This window comes from Limulus polyphemus, unplaced genomic scaffold (genome assembly GCF_000517525.1).
Source record: "Limulus polyphemus unplaced genomic scaffold, Limulus_polyphemus-2.1.2 Scaffold1518, whole genome shotgun sequence".
In the NCBI taxonomy this organism is placed as follows: Eukaryota; Metazoa; Arthropoda; class Merostomata; order Xiphosura; family Limulidae; genus Limulus; species Limulus polyphemus.
The window spans coordinates 57,526-76,047 of record NW_013667128.1 but is presented as its reverse complement, the minus strand read 5'-3'; the positions used below and the strand labels follow the sequence as shown (position 1 = coordinate 76,047).

The 18,522-nt window shown below is 32.9% G+C and overlaps 1 protein-coding gene across 4 annotated transcripts in view; it reads left to right on the top strand.

Annotated features, from left to right (window-relative positions):
* The window catches only part of LOC106463925 (Down syndrome cell adhesion molecule homolog), a 108,382-nt gene that overhangs the window by 69,030 nt on the left and 20,830 nt on the right, over positions 1–18,522 (top strand). For 2 of the 4 annotated variants that reach the window (XR_002611606.1, XM_022391565.1), the window contains exons 13-18: positions 3,582–3,680; positions 5,674–5,862; positions 6,853–7,146; positions 13,422–13,589; positions 14,997–15,217; positions 18,020–18,074. Coding sequence is in view for 2 of the 4 variants with exons in the window: in XM_022391565.1 (XP_022247273.1) it covers positions 3,582–3,680; positions 5,674–5,862; positions 6,853–7,146; positions 13,422–13,589; positions 14,997–15,217; positions 18,020–18,074 (1,026 nt within the window). In the remaining 2 variants the exon portion in view is untranslated. The remainder of the gene's footprint in view (positions 1–3,581; positions 3,681–5,673; positions 5,863–6,852; positions 7,147–13,421; positions 13,590–14,996; positions 15,218–18,019; positions 18,075–18,522) is intronic. The other 2 variants (XM_022391566.1, XR_002611607.1) reach the window with 2 other exon arrangements.

The following is an 18,522-nucleotide window of genomic DNA, read 5'->3' as shown; positions in this document are numbered from 1 at the left end:
TTTTCCTATTAGTAGTCTTGCGTGTAAGAGCAGAAGTTTGCGTGCCCATCATTAATTCAATTACAATTCAAACAAGCTACATGGCAACTATTCCTTCGTGCTTAAAGACAAAGAAAGAAAAAAAACAGCAACCAGCTATTTCTATAATTAACAGCCAGTGAATTTCTAAATTGCTACAATTAGACATATAGTTTGTAGCAATCTGTATACCTTCACAGCCATTCACTAAGTTTGTAAAATACATTATGAGATAACTTTACTAAGCATGTATAACAAATGTATTTCATTCCACAATTAATATGTTTTTGTATTAAGTAGTTCAGATGTGGTTCAAACAAATTATTTAATTATGCTTTGTTCAAGAGTATATTTTGTTTTATTTGCTAAATATTATTATATGTACGCTACTTCTATCCTCTATGAGCATGTTATTATATGTACGCTACTTCTGTCCTCTATGAGCATATTATTATATGTACGCTACTTCTATCCTCTATGAGCATGTTATTATATGTACGCTACTTCTATCCTCTATGAGCATATTATTATATGTACGCTACTTCTGTCCTCTACGAGCATATTATTCAATTATAAATTATTAATTTGTGTTAAATTTGGATGCACCTATGTTTGAGTAGATAGCTAGACAGACATAAACACCAATGTGTCCAGAATAACAAAATATAAGGTACAAAGAAATGGCTGAAGTCGCTGAAAGAAACGACAGATGTGAAGGTCTGTTGGCTGAAACGTGATCTTCTCTTCTTCCGTATTGCGTGGGCCGGGTGTTGCCCAGAAGTTAGCATATAAGATTGTGGAGCCGCGGTTTCATGGTTTGTGTCCCGTTGTCGCGGGGGAAACATCGCGGCCGTGGGTTTTATAAGAATGTCGGTCAAATATTCTGTTAGAGTAATTAACCCAAAAGTTGGTGGTAGGTGTCGTTGACCAGCTGTTTTGCCAGTAGTCTATTAATTTAAAATTAGACACGGCTAGCGCAGATAGCCCTTTTGTTGGTTTGCGTGAATATCCGAAACAATCCGAATCCTTTATGACTTAAGGACGGAAACAAGAAATGATAATGGGGCATAATTTTGAGTTTCAACTGTACTATACTGTTTCTGGTTTATTTCAAGTTCATTATTATTTTATAGTGCTGATTTTAATCGCCTACGAACAATTAATGTATTGCATAGCACTAGATATATTGATTTATTTATATATATATGGATAGATAGGATTGTAAATTTAAAGCGGGAAAATAAAAGTTTCCTTTTTAAGTGTAACCAAAGCAAATAACCGTTCATCAACAGCTTAAAGAATGTCATGTCGCATCATTAATCTTATAGACAATTATATGAACTTAGTATGATATAATATTCAATAAAAATACCATCCTAAAAACTATGATTACGGTGGTCACTTAGTAGAAAACATGTTTGATATATGCTGTACAACAAAAACTGTTAAGGTCAAGCAACAAAAAGGTAATATATCATATTGTTTTTTGCGTAATTTTAGATTCGGGGAAAGTCTGAAGTTGTATCGTTTACAAACTTAGAATTTTTACTCTTAGAGTTTTTGCGTAAAGAATAGCCTTCCATAATTTTGAACTGATAGACCAGAGGGAATTCAGCTAGTCAACCTCACCCACCGCCAAGTCTTGAGCTACTCTTTCTCACCAAATATTTGGAATTTGCCTGTAACTCCTATAGCGCACTCCCTGCTCCAAAATGTGTTGCGCATTTTTCGGCAACAGGACACAAACCATGAACCTTATGATTCAAAGTCCCTTCATGCCTTCCACTAGACCACAGTCGGCTTTGCAGAATACATACGAGTGTAGTCTTCGTATTATGCTCAATATTCCACCACTGAAACTAATACATTTCAAATTTTGTGATTCTGATGTTGATACGTAATGTTTGTTGTTACATTAGTATGTTGGACAGAGTGTATGCTCGTACTGTGAATCCGAGGATTTATAATTAACGAACCGTTGCTGAAAAAATGTGCTAGATCTTAGGAGCCTAGGTGCACTAAAGAGGTAACGGTCAAATCCCACTATTCGGTCAGACAAGAGTAGCAATGAATTCGGCGGTGGTGCTGTCAGTATTGACGATACATATTTAATTTTATATAATAAGTGTGAGACTGCTACTTTAGTTAATTTGTCAGATTCTTTGATTTCCAAATAATACTACTCTCTAGAAAAAAAATAAAAAAAAGCCTAGTGATGGGAAAGGAAGCAATTCTTGCTTAAAGTATTTCAAAAAATAAATACTTTTTGGCAATGAACTTAAAACAACTTTCATGTTTTAATACTTTCTATCAACTTGCTCAAATTATATTTTGCATTTATAGAGAGTTTCAATTGTTATGTCAACATTTTATCTTTGTAACGATGATTTATATAATACGAGGACGTTTCATGAGGTAACATATGCAATATTTATGTTTGTAAAGTAGAAAACATGCTTATTCCTTCTTTTAGTTAAATGAACAGCGAGATAACGGCACAGCATGAATAATTTATTATATTTTTGTTTTTTATGTAGTTAGTCATGAACTAAACTTTATGTAACATTAATACGTTTCAGTTTTGCCAAATTTCTTTCTCTGTGCTATCAAAGTTTTCTTTTTTATATATATATACAGCACCACATTAATTTAACGAAAGATAGTATGCAGTAATATCAACAAGAAATCGGATGTTAAATAAATGCCGAAAATCTTATTTTTTTATAATAAAGTTTTCGAGCATGATTTCTTGTTTACTGTTATTTTAAATATCAGTAAATTGTATGTTACTCTACATCGCTAAGTTGTATGTATTATAGTTTACACTACATCGGGAAGTTGTATGTATTATAGTTTACATTACATCAGTAAGTTGCATGTATTATAGTTTATTCTGCATCGATAAGTTGTATTTATTATAGTTTACTCTACATTGGTAAACTATAATACATACAACTTACTGATGTAGAGTAAACTATAATACATGTAACTTACTCTACATCGGGAAGTTGTATGTATTACAGTTTATTCTAGAGCGGTAACTTGTATTTAGTACAGTTTATTCTAGATCGGAAAGTTGTATGTATTACAGTTTATTCTAGAGCGGTAACTTGTATTTAGTACAGTTTATTCTAGATCGGGAAGTTGCATGTATTACAGTTTATTCTAGATCGGTAAGTTGTATTTAGTACAGTTTATTCTAGATCGGTAAGTTGGATTTATTACAGTTTATTCTAGATCGTCAAGTTGTATGTATTACAGTTTATTCTAGAGGGGTAAGTTGTATTTATTACAATTCATTCTACATTGATAATTTGGTCATTTCCACGTATGTCCATTGTTGATGTAGTTCTCCCCCAGTGGGCAGCGGTAATTTAACGGACTTACAACGATATGATCCGGGTTTCGATTCCCCGCAGTGGAAACAGCATACAGCCCAGCGCAGCTTTACTCTAAAACAAAATAAACAAATAAACATGTACTAAAATATATTCTTAAGGATGACGAGGATGTTACCAGGAAATTACAATTTCAACATGAAAGATTATTACGATCTGTTTCAGACCGTCCGCGCACTCCTGTATTAAAGATATCCGTTACCACAGCAACGTCAATAACGGTCACATGGGATAGATCAAAACATCCACATAATCCAGTATCCGGTAAGTAACATTAATTTCTCTTTTTTACACAAGTATTCATAAATATTGTTACCTATTACAATTTCATATAGCCTAAAACTGAGTTAAATTGTAATTTAGATCTATTAGTTAAATAGATGCCGATATATATCCAATTTATATTTGTCAACAAGATTGATACACACAGTTTTCTTTTTTTTTTAATACAAATATATTTTGATACACAAACAATAATACAATTTTACAATAACAGTAATTACAAATAGTTATTACAAACTTACAAGGAATATAGTCTTTTTCCTGGTGTGGAACTTTCTTGATTTCTTATCGAGGGTTCACGATGAGTGAGTTAATTTCGAGTTGACGTAGGTACAATTTACTTAATAGGGAGCTAGCTCTGTGAAATTCATTGATCACACGCCGATTTTTCCTACCGGTGACGTTAGGTAATGTTTTCGTAAAAGTACTAATGTCCGATGTGAATCCACTGAAATTGAATGTTTTGTAATGTTTGAAGTTCCTGGTCAATATATCTGAAGTTCCCGATTAATAAGCGGTAATCACAGTTATAGCTTACGAAGTTTATAGCACACCCATTACAGCAACCCATAAAAACAGGAAGGTAGGAGCTAAGCCAACCCAGCTAGTGTCGCACCGATGTTTGCTGATAGGCATCGGGTTTTAGATCTCTTAGATCTGGGAGGGCCAGGTTCGTTCTGACCTATTCCACCTTTCAGCAGTTGATGATTGATTTCTGTTTAATATTGATGTAATTACCACACGAGAGTCAGAGTTTAACTAGTCCACGCTTTCACCCTGACCCCTTTCAGGGTCATGTCCGTGTATGTAATTATAATAATAGTAATGTGTTAAATACATTCTTGCTTTATCCGTTTGTGATAAAGTCCACACTACACGAACAGTTCGAGATGTATTTTTCATATGTTTTAATAATTCTAAATTTCAGCGAGAGCATTCACATATATAATGGTGTCACAGTAAATTAAAATTAGTGATGATATACATGTTTAGCATTAGGTGGCTTTAATTTATTTCTATTTCTCATATAAATGTTGATGGGGGACAGTAACTTAGGACTATTTTCATCATGTACGCAGAAACGCTCGAATTCACAAAGCAGATAATTTATTTGCCAATTTTTCGCGAAATAATTTAGTGAACTATGTAGGAATCTATCGGTTAGTATTTCTATATTTGCATATTTGTGCATAAATGTTGAGGAAATTGATCTAGGTTCTCTGTATGCTGTTGTAAGTAGTGCTTTCTGTAGTGTTTGTAATTTTGTTTTAATTTGTTTTGGTGCTACGTTTATCCATACTAGTGATGCATATTCTGTCACTGGTCGTGTGTGTGTTTATAGCTTTTTATAATATTTTCACCTGTTGCTCTGCTATTTTTACCCGTTAGATTCCTTGTCTAGTTCGTGGCTGCTAAACTTCGGATTTTATATTGTTTAGGTGTTCAATCCATGTTAATTTGGAATCGTATGTTAGACCTAGGAATTTAGTTGATGTTTCAGTCTGAAGAGGAGCTCCATTCGATATTTGATGGTGCCCTGTACAACTATAAACCCACCCCCAACCCAACCCATTAGTTCCCTTTGTTAACCGGCGCCCTCCTTTCTCGCACTACCCACGGAGGCCCTACACCAAGCCACCCTACCCCCCTTTGTACGTCACTGGTAATAAAAAAACGCCAACAATAACTTACCGTGGTTACCCACATAATGAACAAAGGTAAAATGAGCTATAACTGTCTTGTTATGAGTGACAGTTATAGAGAGAAAATCAACAAAAGTAGTCCATGTAGAAAGGACGACGTTTCGAAAGCCTTCCATCCTCAGGTCAACTTTCCCCTTATTCCTCATGAATACCCTGCCTAAATCATCTATAAACATTCAGCATTTTCAACTGCCTATATCGTGTTATATTTCTGAATACTGTTGATAATAATTAAACAATTTTTGATTATGTTTAAATGTTCATGGCTTTAGGTTATACGATGCTCTACAAAAAAGAAAACTCGGTTAACTGGCAGACGACTAACGTCAATGGGGACGAAACCATCCACACAATACAGTCCCTGGACTGTGGCGCCGTCTACCAAATATATCTCGTGGCGTTTAACATTGTCGGAAAAAGTGAACCAAGTCAGACAATTTCGGCTAAAACTGACGGTCATGGTAGGAGTACTATGCATTTCCTTGTGTTTCTAATCTATAATATTACATAATTCCGTTACTTTACTTAATTACAGATACTCCCCCTTGAGGAATTCTTTAGAATACAAAACCACTTATTTGTGTTTTTGTTATTATATATTCAGTTTTTCCCAAGAATAAACAAATAAAAATTAAATTTATGATTTTTTAAATTATGTTTCATACTTATATCTTATAGTTGTTTCCTTAAACATATTTAACTGTACAAATGGCCCAAACACCACCTGACATATTCCACTACACAGGCTCGAAATTTCAGTTATTAGTTCATTGATAAAGGTCAATGTTCAATATAGGACTGCTAAACTTTACACAGAATCTATTTATTATTATTTGGTGAGATATACAGAAGGTTAATGTTTAGTGTCTGATAAAACCTATGAGTGCTGTATACTTTCCTATGTATTTTTGCATATTATTATTTGTTTTAGAAGTGAAAATTAAGGCGTATAACTCAAACCGGAAAGTTGTTCTAACACCTGAGCTACCAGAACTTCAATGACACAAGTATCAGCATTCATTTGATTGTTTTCCTCAAGTGGAATATTGGAAAGGCTTTAACTTGCCTGAATCACTCTATTCGCATGTGTTGTGCAACTTTTCTTATTTTCCGTTTAAGTAATCAGTGTTCTTGATTTGAAATATCAGAAGGTATGACATGTAAACATTAAAAATTAGTAATAAAGCCATTTCTTTATTACTCATTACAATTACTCTATTACAATATATTAAGCATAAACAAATATAATACAATTCTAGTTATAATATGTAAAACATAAAATTTCCATTTTGAAAGTATAGTTCCAGCGGAAGTTCTGGGTTTAGCATACTACAGAAATATTTGCCATAGATCATGTTTAAGCTTATATTTTGACAGCAATTAGCGTTTTCTTGAATATAACTGAAAGTAATTGACTGACATCGAACTGTTCCTTTTCGATATTCTACCAGCACCCATAGCCCCGAACAAAGCTGCGTTTCTAACAGCCAACTCAACTTACGTTATTCTTCACTTGAACGCTTGGAGGAATGGCGGCTGTCCCATCAAGTTTTTTGTCATACAGTACAGACTACGTGACCAGATGGAGTGGACACTGGTGTCTAACAATATCCTGCCTAATCAGCAAGACATAATAGTCGCGGAATTAACTCCAGGCACGTGGTATACCTTACTAACTTCTGCCCACAACGATGCAGGAATCACTGATGCTGAATTTGTGCTTGCTACGCTGACTCTAAATGGAGGTAAGAAGTTTTGTAATTTTTTATATTATACTGTATATTGCCAAACCATGTGTACTGTCAATAAAAAAAAGGTTTACAACTCTTAAAATTATGAATTCATGTAGCTACGACTGTAGTTTTCTAAATGTTAACGAAAACTTTGTAAATACTATTAATCTAAAATTGGCCTTTTTTCCACTTTGTAATTTTTTGTAGTAAGAACTGAAGTATTTTTAACATGTTTGAGTAGTCTGTCGACCTCTGACTTTGTCATCAGCTGGGACAGCGGTAAGTCTCCGGATTTACAACGCTAAAATCAGCGGTTCGATTCCCCTTGGAGGACACAGCAGGTAGTTCGATGTGCCTTTACTATATTAAAAAAAAGCACACACACACCTAGACGAAATAATAGACAATAATCAATGGTGTTTGACTGATTTTACGAAGTCAAATTCTCCCTTTTGAAAAATAAGTTAGTTCAAGTCTCTATTAGAAGGGAGCCAAGAAAAATGCTAAGCGAAATTTTGAGAAATGTTTGTTCTTTTTCAGAACATTTTAAGCTTTGACTATATTATTGTTGAGAGTGTTAATTCATCAAATGATTTTTCGAATAAGCTATCAGCCATTTCTGCTTATCTAAAGAAATTCCTCGTCTGTTTGTTCATATAACTTCTATTCTTTTCGTTTAATTATGTATTATAAAATTGAACCCTTTTCAACTGCTCAAGCATTTTACTTGTGTGTGTAAAAAAATTGCATTTTCCTGACTGTTAAGCAGCTTGGTAATCAGACAACACAGTCCAATAAAGGGTGGGCATTGATGCCCTCACCCCCTCCCCTAGTGGCACAGTGGTATGTCTGTGGACTTATACTGCTAGGAAGAAACAAGTACTGGTGGGAAGTTTAGAGGGTTGTTCACCCATAGATATGATTAACAGTTATTTTAATGGATTAATCAACATCTATGACAAACCGTCTTTCAAAATTTATTTGGAATATTGCAAGGTCTCAAGCAGTTATTTGTTGTGCTTGTTCCTGAACATCTAAAATTACAACAATGACACTAAATTAACATTATAATATATTTACCACCGTTAGCCTATACCTTTTTTCTCTAGTTTGGAATCGGTAATACTTAAAACTCATGAGTTTTATCATAAAATATTTTATCTTTTCAAATTCTGTTATTTTGAAGATAGTACATATAATTATTGTTGCTTGTTGAATTTCGCGCAAAACTATTGGAAGGCTATCTGCGTCAGCAGTCCATAATTTTGAAGTGATGGACTAAAGGGAAGGCAGCTAGCTAGCTAATGACCGCCATCTACCGCCAACTCTTGGATTTGGCTGTTACTCTTATAAAGCACCCATGGCCCCAAAGTGCGATTTGTTATATTTTTAGCGGCAACAGGGCGTTAACCACGAAACTTCGGATCCGCAGTCTGGCGTGCTAACCACTGGGCCGCCCTTCAAACAACTGTAACATAAAACACGTGTTCAGTGAAACTCTGTAAAAAGCTGGACGTAATATGATCGTGTAATGAACTTCACACACTTAAAAAACATGAAGGATAATCCAGATTGTTTTCATATGGTGCAAACTCATAGCGACCCAATATAGTGTGTAGTAATTTTCTATAGTTCCTTTAAAGAATGTGATGTCAGCTTCATACAGGTGCAGCCTGAGAAAGCATAGCATCATATATACAAAGCTATAATGCTATTCTTCTCAGGACACGTGTCTTACTGTTGATCATTCCTAACCAAAAATATGGAAGATTGTATATACCTTAAGATATCATTTAACCTACCAGTGGAGAAAAGAGTTGTCTAACTGAAAATAAAGAGTTCTAGTTTACAACAATTTTCCACACTACAATTTGCACGTAATATCATAGGTGAATGACCCAGAACGATAGGTAAATAGGGCAAAAGAAACTAGCCATTTCCTTGACCAACTTCTAGTGTTAAACCTGCATGCATGAATTTTATACAAAAATATGAACTTAACAGTTAAATGACAGTGTCATAAAATATGTAGTATGCCTGCATACTACATAGGTTCAGTGCTACATTTGTAGCTACTCTATCCATCCTGAATTATTCTCAATCTGTTGGTACTAATTACGTATTATTGCCCCGTATTGAAATTTCAATGTTGAAAAGCTTCTGCTAAGCTTTAGATACACTGAGACTTCCACTTTAAGCGGAGATCGACTTTAAGGCCCACGTTCAAGCAGACAAAGTGTTACGTATTAGAATTTCATATGGTATGAAATTGAGCGAAATTACAATTTAAATTTAGTATTTAAATTGTACTTTGGATTTAGTATTTAAATATATGCTGATATACAGTCAGTTTGTGATATTTGCCAACAAGATTGATACACACAGTTTTCTTTTTTAACACAAATACGTTTTAACATACACACAAAAATACAATTTACAATAACAGTTATTAGAAATAGTTATTACAAACAATGATTTATAAAAAAAAGTTTTACAAACTTACAAGCAATATAAAGTCTTCTTTCTAATCTGAAACTTCTTCGATATCTTGATTACGAGTTGATGTAGGTATAATTCATTTAACAGTAAGCTAACTAGCTTTGTTCTTCGTTATTTACCAACCACACACACCGAGTTTTCCACCTTGACGTTATGTAATGTTTTCGTAAAAATATTAATGTCCGATGAGAATCCACTGAAGTTAAATGAGTTGTAATGTTCGAACTTTGTAAATGCTCCTGGTCAAATATCAAAGTTTTCCGATTGATAAGCGTTATAACAATCACAGTTGTAACTTTCGATGTTTATAGCACACTGACTATAGCAAACTAATAATAGATAATCTCCTTGGCGCATCGCGTTGGTTATATTTATAGGCGTGTGAAGGCTTTCTAGAAAATTCAGATTACGTAACAATATAAATCTACATTTAACCGTTTAGGTGCATACATATATTGTTGATTCTTACTCTCGAGAATCTTCTACAACTTTGGAGGATAGGCGGGTGTTTCGCAATACATGTTTAACAGTATAAGCTATGTATGTTTCTAAATATAAATTTAATCTAAACAAACGTTGATATTAAAATAATATATAATAATAAATCCGTCACAAAAGGCATAAAAGTCTTTGAGATCAGTGTAGAAGGACTTTAAAGGTATGTGGTCTAAATAGATTGTTGTAATTCCAGTTCTTTCATCCATATTTTTCATACTAACAACTATTGATTTTAAGATATAATCGGAAGCATGAACGTTTGACCTTCCTAAACTTCAAATTGTTGTCTTGTTTACCAAGAAATATGCGCAATTTCGTCATAATGTGGATTGAATCCGCCACCATAACTTTCATTTTACAAATGATGGTATTGTTTCATATTGACTTGAATTTCAGATCCTGACGTTATGCTAGTTTTCGTCTGCATGAAATCTACTGAAGGATCGCGTTTTCGAAATGATGTGTTTTTGTTGCTAAATCATTTAACAATCTTGCTATATAAATATCCTTCCCAGCCATAAGCCTACCATGGGAGTATTACCCTGGCGAATAGTTGGGATTTCCAACATCTTGATCCAGGTATCCCTAAATTTTTCCACTCTTTGATCACAAGCCTGTGTTTAACCCTCATATTCACAACTCAGTTTTTTTAAAGAAAAGATTATCATAGATAAATGCTATAAATTTCTGCAAGAAAAAATATTAACTTTAAGTGGAGCTGCTGTCACTCTTATTGAAGCACTTGTTGAGATAAAAAACTCCAACGTCTAAAATTGCAATTGACCATTGATAGTAGAATTGAGAGAATTAAAAGTGTTAACACCCATAGCAACCATATTATCAACACTGGAGGGAGACAGATAGTTTGATAAATTAGTAACTAAGGATGAAAACAGGTCTATATTTTGTCTTTAAGATAATATTTACTTTGAAAAAATGAGCTATAAAAAGAGGATTAAAAACAGGTTTATTTTCGCTAAAAATGGAGAAAGTAATGAAGGTGGCTTAATTTGATTTAAGATTTATAAATGTTCCTTTAAAGTTGGACAATCACCTCATTAAGGTATATGTGTGTGATGGAATGGTAATATTCGAAGAGCAAGATAAGTTACAATTAAACTAAAATCCACAGTTTTTAGGAAATTTGACACACAGAAAAATAAAGTATATAAGTGTTAGAAATAACAAGTATAGATTTTGGAATTCAATGTCTAGTTTCCATTTTGAAGTATGCTATGAGTAACACCCACTTGTTCCACTGAACTATAAATCGTGTTCATGTCATATGGCCAATGAATGTTCCACGTATTTCAATATACTAGTATTAGTTTATGATTTACAACAAACTAGCGTTTTTGTTTGGCGTTTCTTTCCGCAAGTGAATCCAAATATTTCACGGAAATTCACAATGTTTTACAAATATCAAATATGTGTTATCTCATCAGATGGTGCCTTCTGACAACATATAAAATAGCAAGGGTTAAACACTTATTATATTTATTTAATATAAATTCATAAGTTAGGAAACAATTTTAAGTTACGTATGAAAACACTCATTTTCAAAGCTAAAACTAGAATATGGATAAAAATTTGGATAAATAATAAAGTACACTACTCATAGTTCAAACTGTAAAATACTACACAAGGAATGTCAAAAATAAATATTCAAATATATCGTTCGCTATTATTTGTTGTAAAGCGCAAAGCTACACAATAGGTTGTTTGTACTCGAAACCCAACTTTTAGCGTTAGAAAACCTTAGACTAACAGCTGAATCATACATAGCTCGTTCATTAATAGATAACTAGTTATTTAAATGAAATTACAAAATAGAAACTTGACCACGAAATTCTTGTAAAGACAGTAAAAACGATCTACAGTAAATAGCATTCCGGTATTTCTGAAATTTTACAAATAATTATTGGAACAAGTCTCAACATGTTTATTTGTTCCGAATTTTCGCAGACAAAGCTTGTCTCAGTGGTTAACTCGCTTGATGAATCCACTATTTCCATCTCTTTACCAAAAAGAAACAAATAAAAAATGCGTTTCACATTTGACGTCGTGGGTGCGTTATAAGAATGAGTGTTAAATCCTACTGTACCGTCCGACAAGAGTAACCGAAGAATTGGCTGTGGGTGTTGTTTTCTAGCTACCGTTTCACTGTTCTATCGATTCGAAATTAGGAATAACTAGTGCAGATACCTCTTGAGTAGCTTTGCGAAAATATTCGAAAATAAACAAACTTTATAATTTTCACGCAAAATTAGAGAAGGGCTATCTGCACGCCATCCGTAATTTTGAATTAATATACTACAGGAAAGACAAAAATTATATTGTAAGTGTTCCATTAAAGTACATAAATGAAGTATTCAGATACACTCTGAATAAATGTTGTTAAAACACTTCAGGATTCAAATTATTACAGCTGTCAAGGTTTTCTAAGAAAACTCTTACACCTGCGATTCCTCAAAATATCTCAGTAACAGCTCAGATACTAATTCTTTGTTTTTCATATTGAGAATATGTATTTTTTTTACTGAATGAATCACATGCAACTTTTCTAATAATTCTTATCTGTAGTTGTAATGGAAATTTTGGAAAATTAATCTCAACTTTATGAGCACAATATCTGCCAATTTAATATCAGAAATAATCTTAATCTAATAACTTAACCTGACCTTATTTTCTCTTATCTTTTTGTATAATATATTCACTAATTTGTGTGTGTGTGTGTATGTAATTTACTCCAGACACTTCAAACACACACACACACACATACAATAAAGTTTTTAAAGCCCATCTCTTTTAGTAAATATCTTCAAGTGTGTAATGTTGCCTGGGTAACTTTCATAAATATCACTAACAAAAAACATATTCTTAGCCAATTTTCAAGTGCTAAGTAGAAAAAAAAATAACACTGTCACTATTTTATTAAACATATATGTAAAAAAAAAAAAATGGTAACGGTATCAAACACTTAGTTTCCTAGATCACAACTATATTAGGTAAAATAAAATTAAACTATTACTTCAAGTATGCCTAAATAAAGTTTTATTCAGTCTTATTTTTACTTACGAGTCTCACAGTTTTTTTACTGTGCAAGTAACTATTAACTGTGATAAAAATACATTTAATTATTTCCCGTAAAAGTATTATACAGTTTATCAATCAAATACATTTTGTTGTATGCGTATTGTTCCTTTTGTAAAAATGCATTTTGTTTCTTGTTGTGTAATTTTAAGTAGTTAAAATGTTTGCTATAACTAATTTATTTTGTAATGTTGTAGAATTTCCAAGAAGTCCATCCGAAATAAGGTCGGTAAACTTCCTTTATCGCCATCTAACGGTAACTGTTCCAGTTGCTAGCTCACTGCTAGTTTTGATTGTGGTATTTATAGTTGTATGTCAGGTGACCCGACGAAGGTCCCCAGGCCCACGGAACCACTCCCCGGAGGGTAACTAATTCTGATATTTACTTGGATGTTCGAAACTATAACCACCAAAACTGAAACCTAAAATACTAGTTTTGAATATATACTTATTTGTACTAGTTTGTAGGTTACTCAATATGTAGTATTTAATTGACCAGTTGTTTCATAAAGATACCACTGAACATTCATTATTTAATAGAACCTCTTTGCTTATTTAATGCATATCTTATTGATAATAATACAATTGATAGCGTAATAAATGCTGTTTAAATTAGAAAAACACATATTAATAGGTCTATATTCTATCTGTACTCCTTTGCTCTTTCTTTATATGGAAACACACAATACATTAGTACGCAAACATGGAATTTCACTTATTATACATATTTTTTTTATTATAAATCAAATTATGTAACTCCTTGTTATATTATAATATATATATTTTACAAGTGTCATTAACATATGAATACACCTACCGAAAATCTTTATTAGAAAATAATCTATATCCGGATTATTTAATTCGTTGAACCTTTTGTTATTTAGGTACAACAAGACGAGCTTATAGCACACGCACTATCCGCCCTATTTTTATCTCTTCTTTTTCGTTGCTTTTCTTACAACAGGCAGTAATAACACGATAAAGTTCCCCTTTGGAAAATTAATGAACACTGAATTTAACGGTAGTATGAAGTGCTAATATACAGTACAACATATGATATTATACGGTCTGATCCTTTTTTTAGGAAACAGCCATGATCAACTTCCCAAACAAAAAAAACAACAAACAAATAAACTTTAAAATATTGAAAGTGTTATCTTAATTTATCCGTACAATGCTAACCATATTAACTCTAAAAACAAGTTACTGAAATATTGAATTATTTTATTATATACGTATTGAATGAAAGTGTCAATATGTAGCGGAGATACGCAAACAATTTTGTCAAAGTATCAATAGATTTTTTTCGCTGATGTTGACGTGTTGATCAGTCTCGTAAAACTTTTTTTTTTATGCGGTTTCTTTATTTTTCTAACTTTTCACTCATTCATCTCTACTGATACGAATGTAATATAAATTTTATTTTTATTTCTCTGCTGGAAGATAACATCTATAAAATGCTTAACATATATTTCTTCTAAATATGACAATTATGTTTTTTATATGTTTTTTACGTAGCGTATGGAAGGTAAACGGTTGGTCAAAACATAGAACGCAGCCGCCTCAGCCAAGCACAAATATTTAGACAGTCAAATAATGATTCAATGTTCAAGTTAAACCATGTTCTGCTGTGTAAAGTCGCTAGATTCGTACACAGACTTAGAGAGCTGCTTTCAGATTATGAGTCTTACCAAAAATGATTTTTCGAATATTGTATTTACTGATTTAAAGTAACCTTACAAGTAATACAACTTTCGCTTGCTTTTCAACAGGAACAGAAAACAGTGAACAATTAAAACAAGACAACATGTCACTCACTGTTACATACGACAGTAACCAGGAATCTGCCTATCTTCCTGCACCATATGCCACTACCAAGGTTCCCATGTACTCTCGAGAGCAGAGTGGTCCTCCTAGGGGAGGTTGCGATCCGAGTATGCGTACATTCGGTAGTAGTCGCCATCTTTATGACGTACCTAATCCAAATAGAAAAGTAAGTCTGCACAATTCTAAAGAAAGTAAAGGATGTCAGAAAACTTCTCAAAAATTTTTTTCTGTTTGAAGAATAAAAATAACAATATTCCTAACAACATAATGAAAGATTATAGAACGCATAAGAATTATTTGCATAAGTTAATGCAGTAAGGCATTGCTGAAAATGCAAGCCTTGGCGCCACAGATGTCATCTTTAGCACTATATAGTTGGTTCATTTTGGCATCCTGAAAATTCGACAATGCAACGCCACTATGGATAGCGTATGGTTGGAGAGAATGTCATGAAACTACACTCAAACTAAAATAGAGAATGAACCTCATCTGTAAAGTGCAGGCTCTGGCCACGCAAGAGAATCCTCACATCCAAAAATCCAATTTAATTTATCTAAATATTTTTCTCTGCTACCACGAATACGATAATAAACAAGGATGTGAAGCTATGAAAAGTGCCCAAACCAAAGTTTCACAAGCTTCCAGCCACAACTCGAAATCAACGGTTGTTTTCATAAGATGTAACCAAAGTAATCCAACTTAAAACTTGTATGCTGTTCCAGTGCCTTTTATCCGTTTAAATGTGATCTTGAAAACCGATTTCCATATGCAGTGTAGCATCTGTGAAAGTTTGTTACGATGTGTGGTCTAAGACTGACATCGCCTTCAATCAGAGAATCTTATTTTAATAAAGATTATTGTATTATGTAATAGTACATAAATATCGCTGTTAGTGAGCACATCAAACATTAAGGAAGCCACTTTAAAAAGAAACACTGTTTTTAGTCGGTACCGTTAGCCCTCATTATACAGACAAGTTACATTTTCAGTCTGATGCTTTGTGAAGTCATTATAGCCAACGATTTTGAAAACGTTTTATGCAAGAAAATATGATGAACTATTACATTAAAATTGTATTAATAATTGGAATATAATGATTTAGCTTTTCTTTATTCAAATCTATAAGAACGAAGACTTCAAAGTGAACATAAAATTAGAAAGATTCTTTAATGTCGTTGTCTTTATTTTTTGAAAAGATGGCGTCGTAAATCTTCAGTACACTTTCAACCGCATGAATCCCCCGGTAGAACAGCGGTAAGTCTATAGATTTACAACGCTAAGATCAGCGGTTCGATTCCCTTCGGTGGACACAGCAGATAGCCCGATGTGGCTTTGCTATACGTACAAAAAACACCACACAACCGCGTGAATATCGGGAATACAATTGCCTAGAGAATACGTAACTTATTATTATCTTTAGAAGAACAGCTTAAAATTCTCGACAAAGAAAAAAATGTTTTTTTTTATGGAATATTTCGCTTTTGACGTCATACGTCTTTGTGTTACATTATTTATATTCAGGAGGTGCGTTTAACTTTTAATTTTTCTAATAACACTCATTGGCTTAGATGTAGGGGTTTCATTATGTTGTTCATACAAGTATGTTACTACTATGGAGGCTGGAATACCAGCTTCAGGAGAAAAGGTTCTTGTCGGAGAAACATAGTAACATTACAGCATTTACTTACTGTAAAAAATACAAACCATCAAGGCAAAAAAAATGCACAAAAATGACGATTTATTAAAACTAGAATACAAACAACACCAAAGGAAAGGTAAAATATGTCTTAGTAAAAGGAATACTACAGAAGTAGGACTCACACAATGGCAGGAATGATCTGACTATTAGTTTTAACCTCTAGTTCTAAGCCAAGCTTTAAAATTAAACTAGAACCGGAAAAAACATTGATGAACATGGGTGTTTAAGGCCACAAAATACCAAATATGAAAACATTTTTCACGTTCTGTAGCATTATGGGGGTTTTAAGCAAAATGGACATGATCTAGTGGTTAGCGTGCAGTACTATGAATCGGATAGTTCATGGTTTGTTTCCCGTTGCCACAAGTTTCGCTCTGTACTTTGAGGCCTTGGGATAATTATAAGAGTAGCTGTCAAATCCCATTATTCAATTGTAGTAGCCCAAGAGTTGTAAGTGGGCGCAGTTGACTAGCTGCCTTCCTTCTAGTCTATCAATTCAAAATTAAGAACACAGTTAGCCTTTTTATAGCCTTGCGCGAATATCCAAAACAAATACTTCCCTACAGATGTCTAAATTAGCTATGTAATGCATATACTCACAGATAGATAAAATTTATTAAATTTAATTTCCTTAAACTCTGTTGTTGTTTTCTTCGTGAATAGCTACAATGGGCTATCTGTATTCTGTCCACTGCGGGGAATCGAATCCCGAATTCTAGTGTTGTAACTCCATAAACTTACCACTAACTCCCCGAGGGAACCTTAAACTTTGATAAATCTCATTAATTTTTGGATTGATGACGTGTATAAACTTGATGTAACATTTTCAATATTAAACTTAGTTGAAGCACTCGGTGACATACGAGTCAAATGATTTAATTCACGTATTTTATTTAAACAGGTCACGTACAAACAAAAATTAATCCCATGTCTGCAAAAAAATTATTTTTTTTAGTTCCTAATTCTGTGGTTTGGAAAATGTGACAGTTGTATTAAAACTGAAAATGTTTTAGCTATATTATTTTATATTAATCAATGATAAAAAACAAACATTTTTTTACTTCATGTAGGTCTATCTAAATAGAATAATTTACCTGGCAATTACAATTTAGTGGATAATATTTTGAGAGTTTATGAATCGTTTTTTAACATAAGATTATATTTGAAGTTAAGCACAACTGTACAACCATCAGCAAGTAATGACACTCTGTAGTGAAAATATCATACAATTGTATATAGCTGTGGATTAAAGCAGAAACTTTTTTTCAGATACAATCCAGACCAGTCACCAGCAACATTCTAGTCAACGAGTACCAAAAATCAAGTAAGCCCTATTTTATATAATATTTATATTTTATCTTTGTTTATTTGTTCGTCCGTGTTTAAAATAATGCTTCTTTTTGTTGATTATTAAGTTTAAGTAGCACACTTTGTTCAGATCTTTAACGATGAGATGTAATTGGAACCTGAAAAGAAATAAAAGAAGAAAAAATGAAATATACGGCAGTACTATTTTGATTGTGTGGATGGGGTTGGTGATGATGTTAAATATGTGTACGTTTATGTCTAGCTTCATCATTGAATAATCAACCAGAAATTATGAACAGTGTAAATTATTTCAACTTTTTTAAGCCACCATTTTATTTTTACAGATATTTTTGTAAAAATATGCAACCACAAGCTGAGGTATCCGTCGTTTGTCCGGGTTATGAATTTAAAAAACAAAATGTGGGGGTGGATGCTATGATAAATAACACAAAAATCCTAACTTT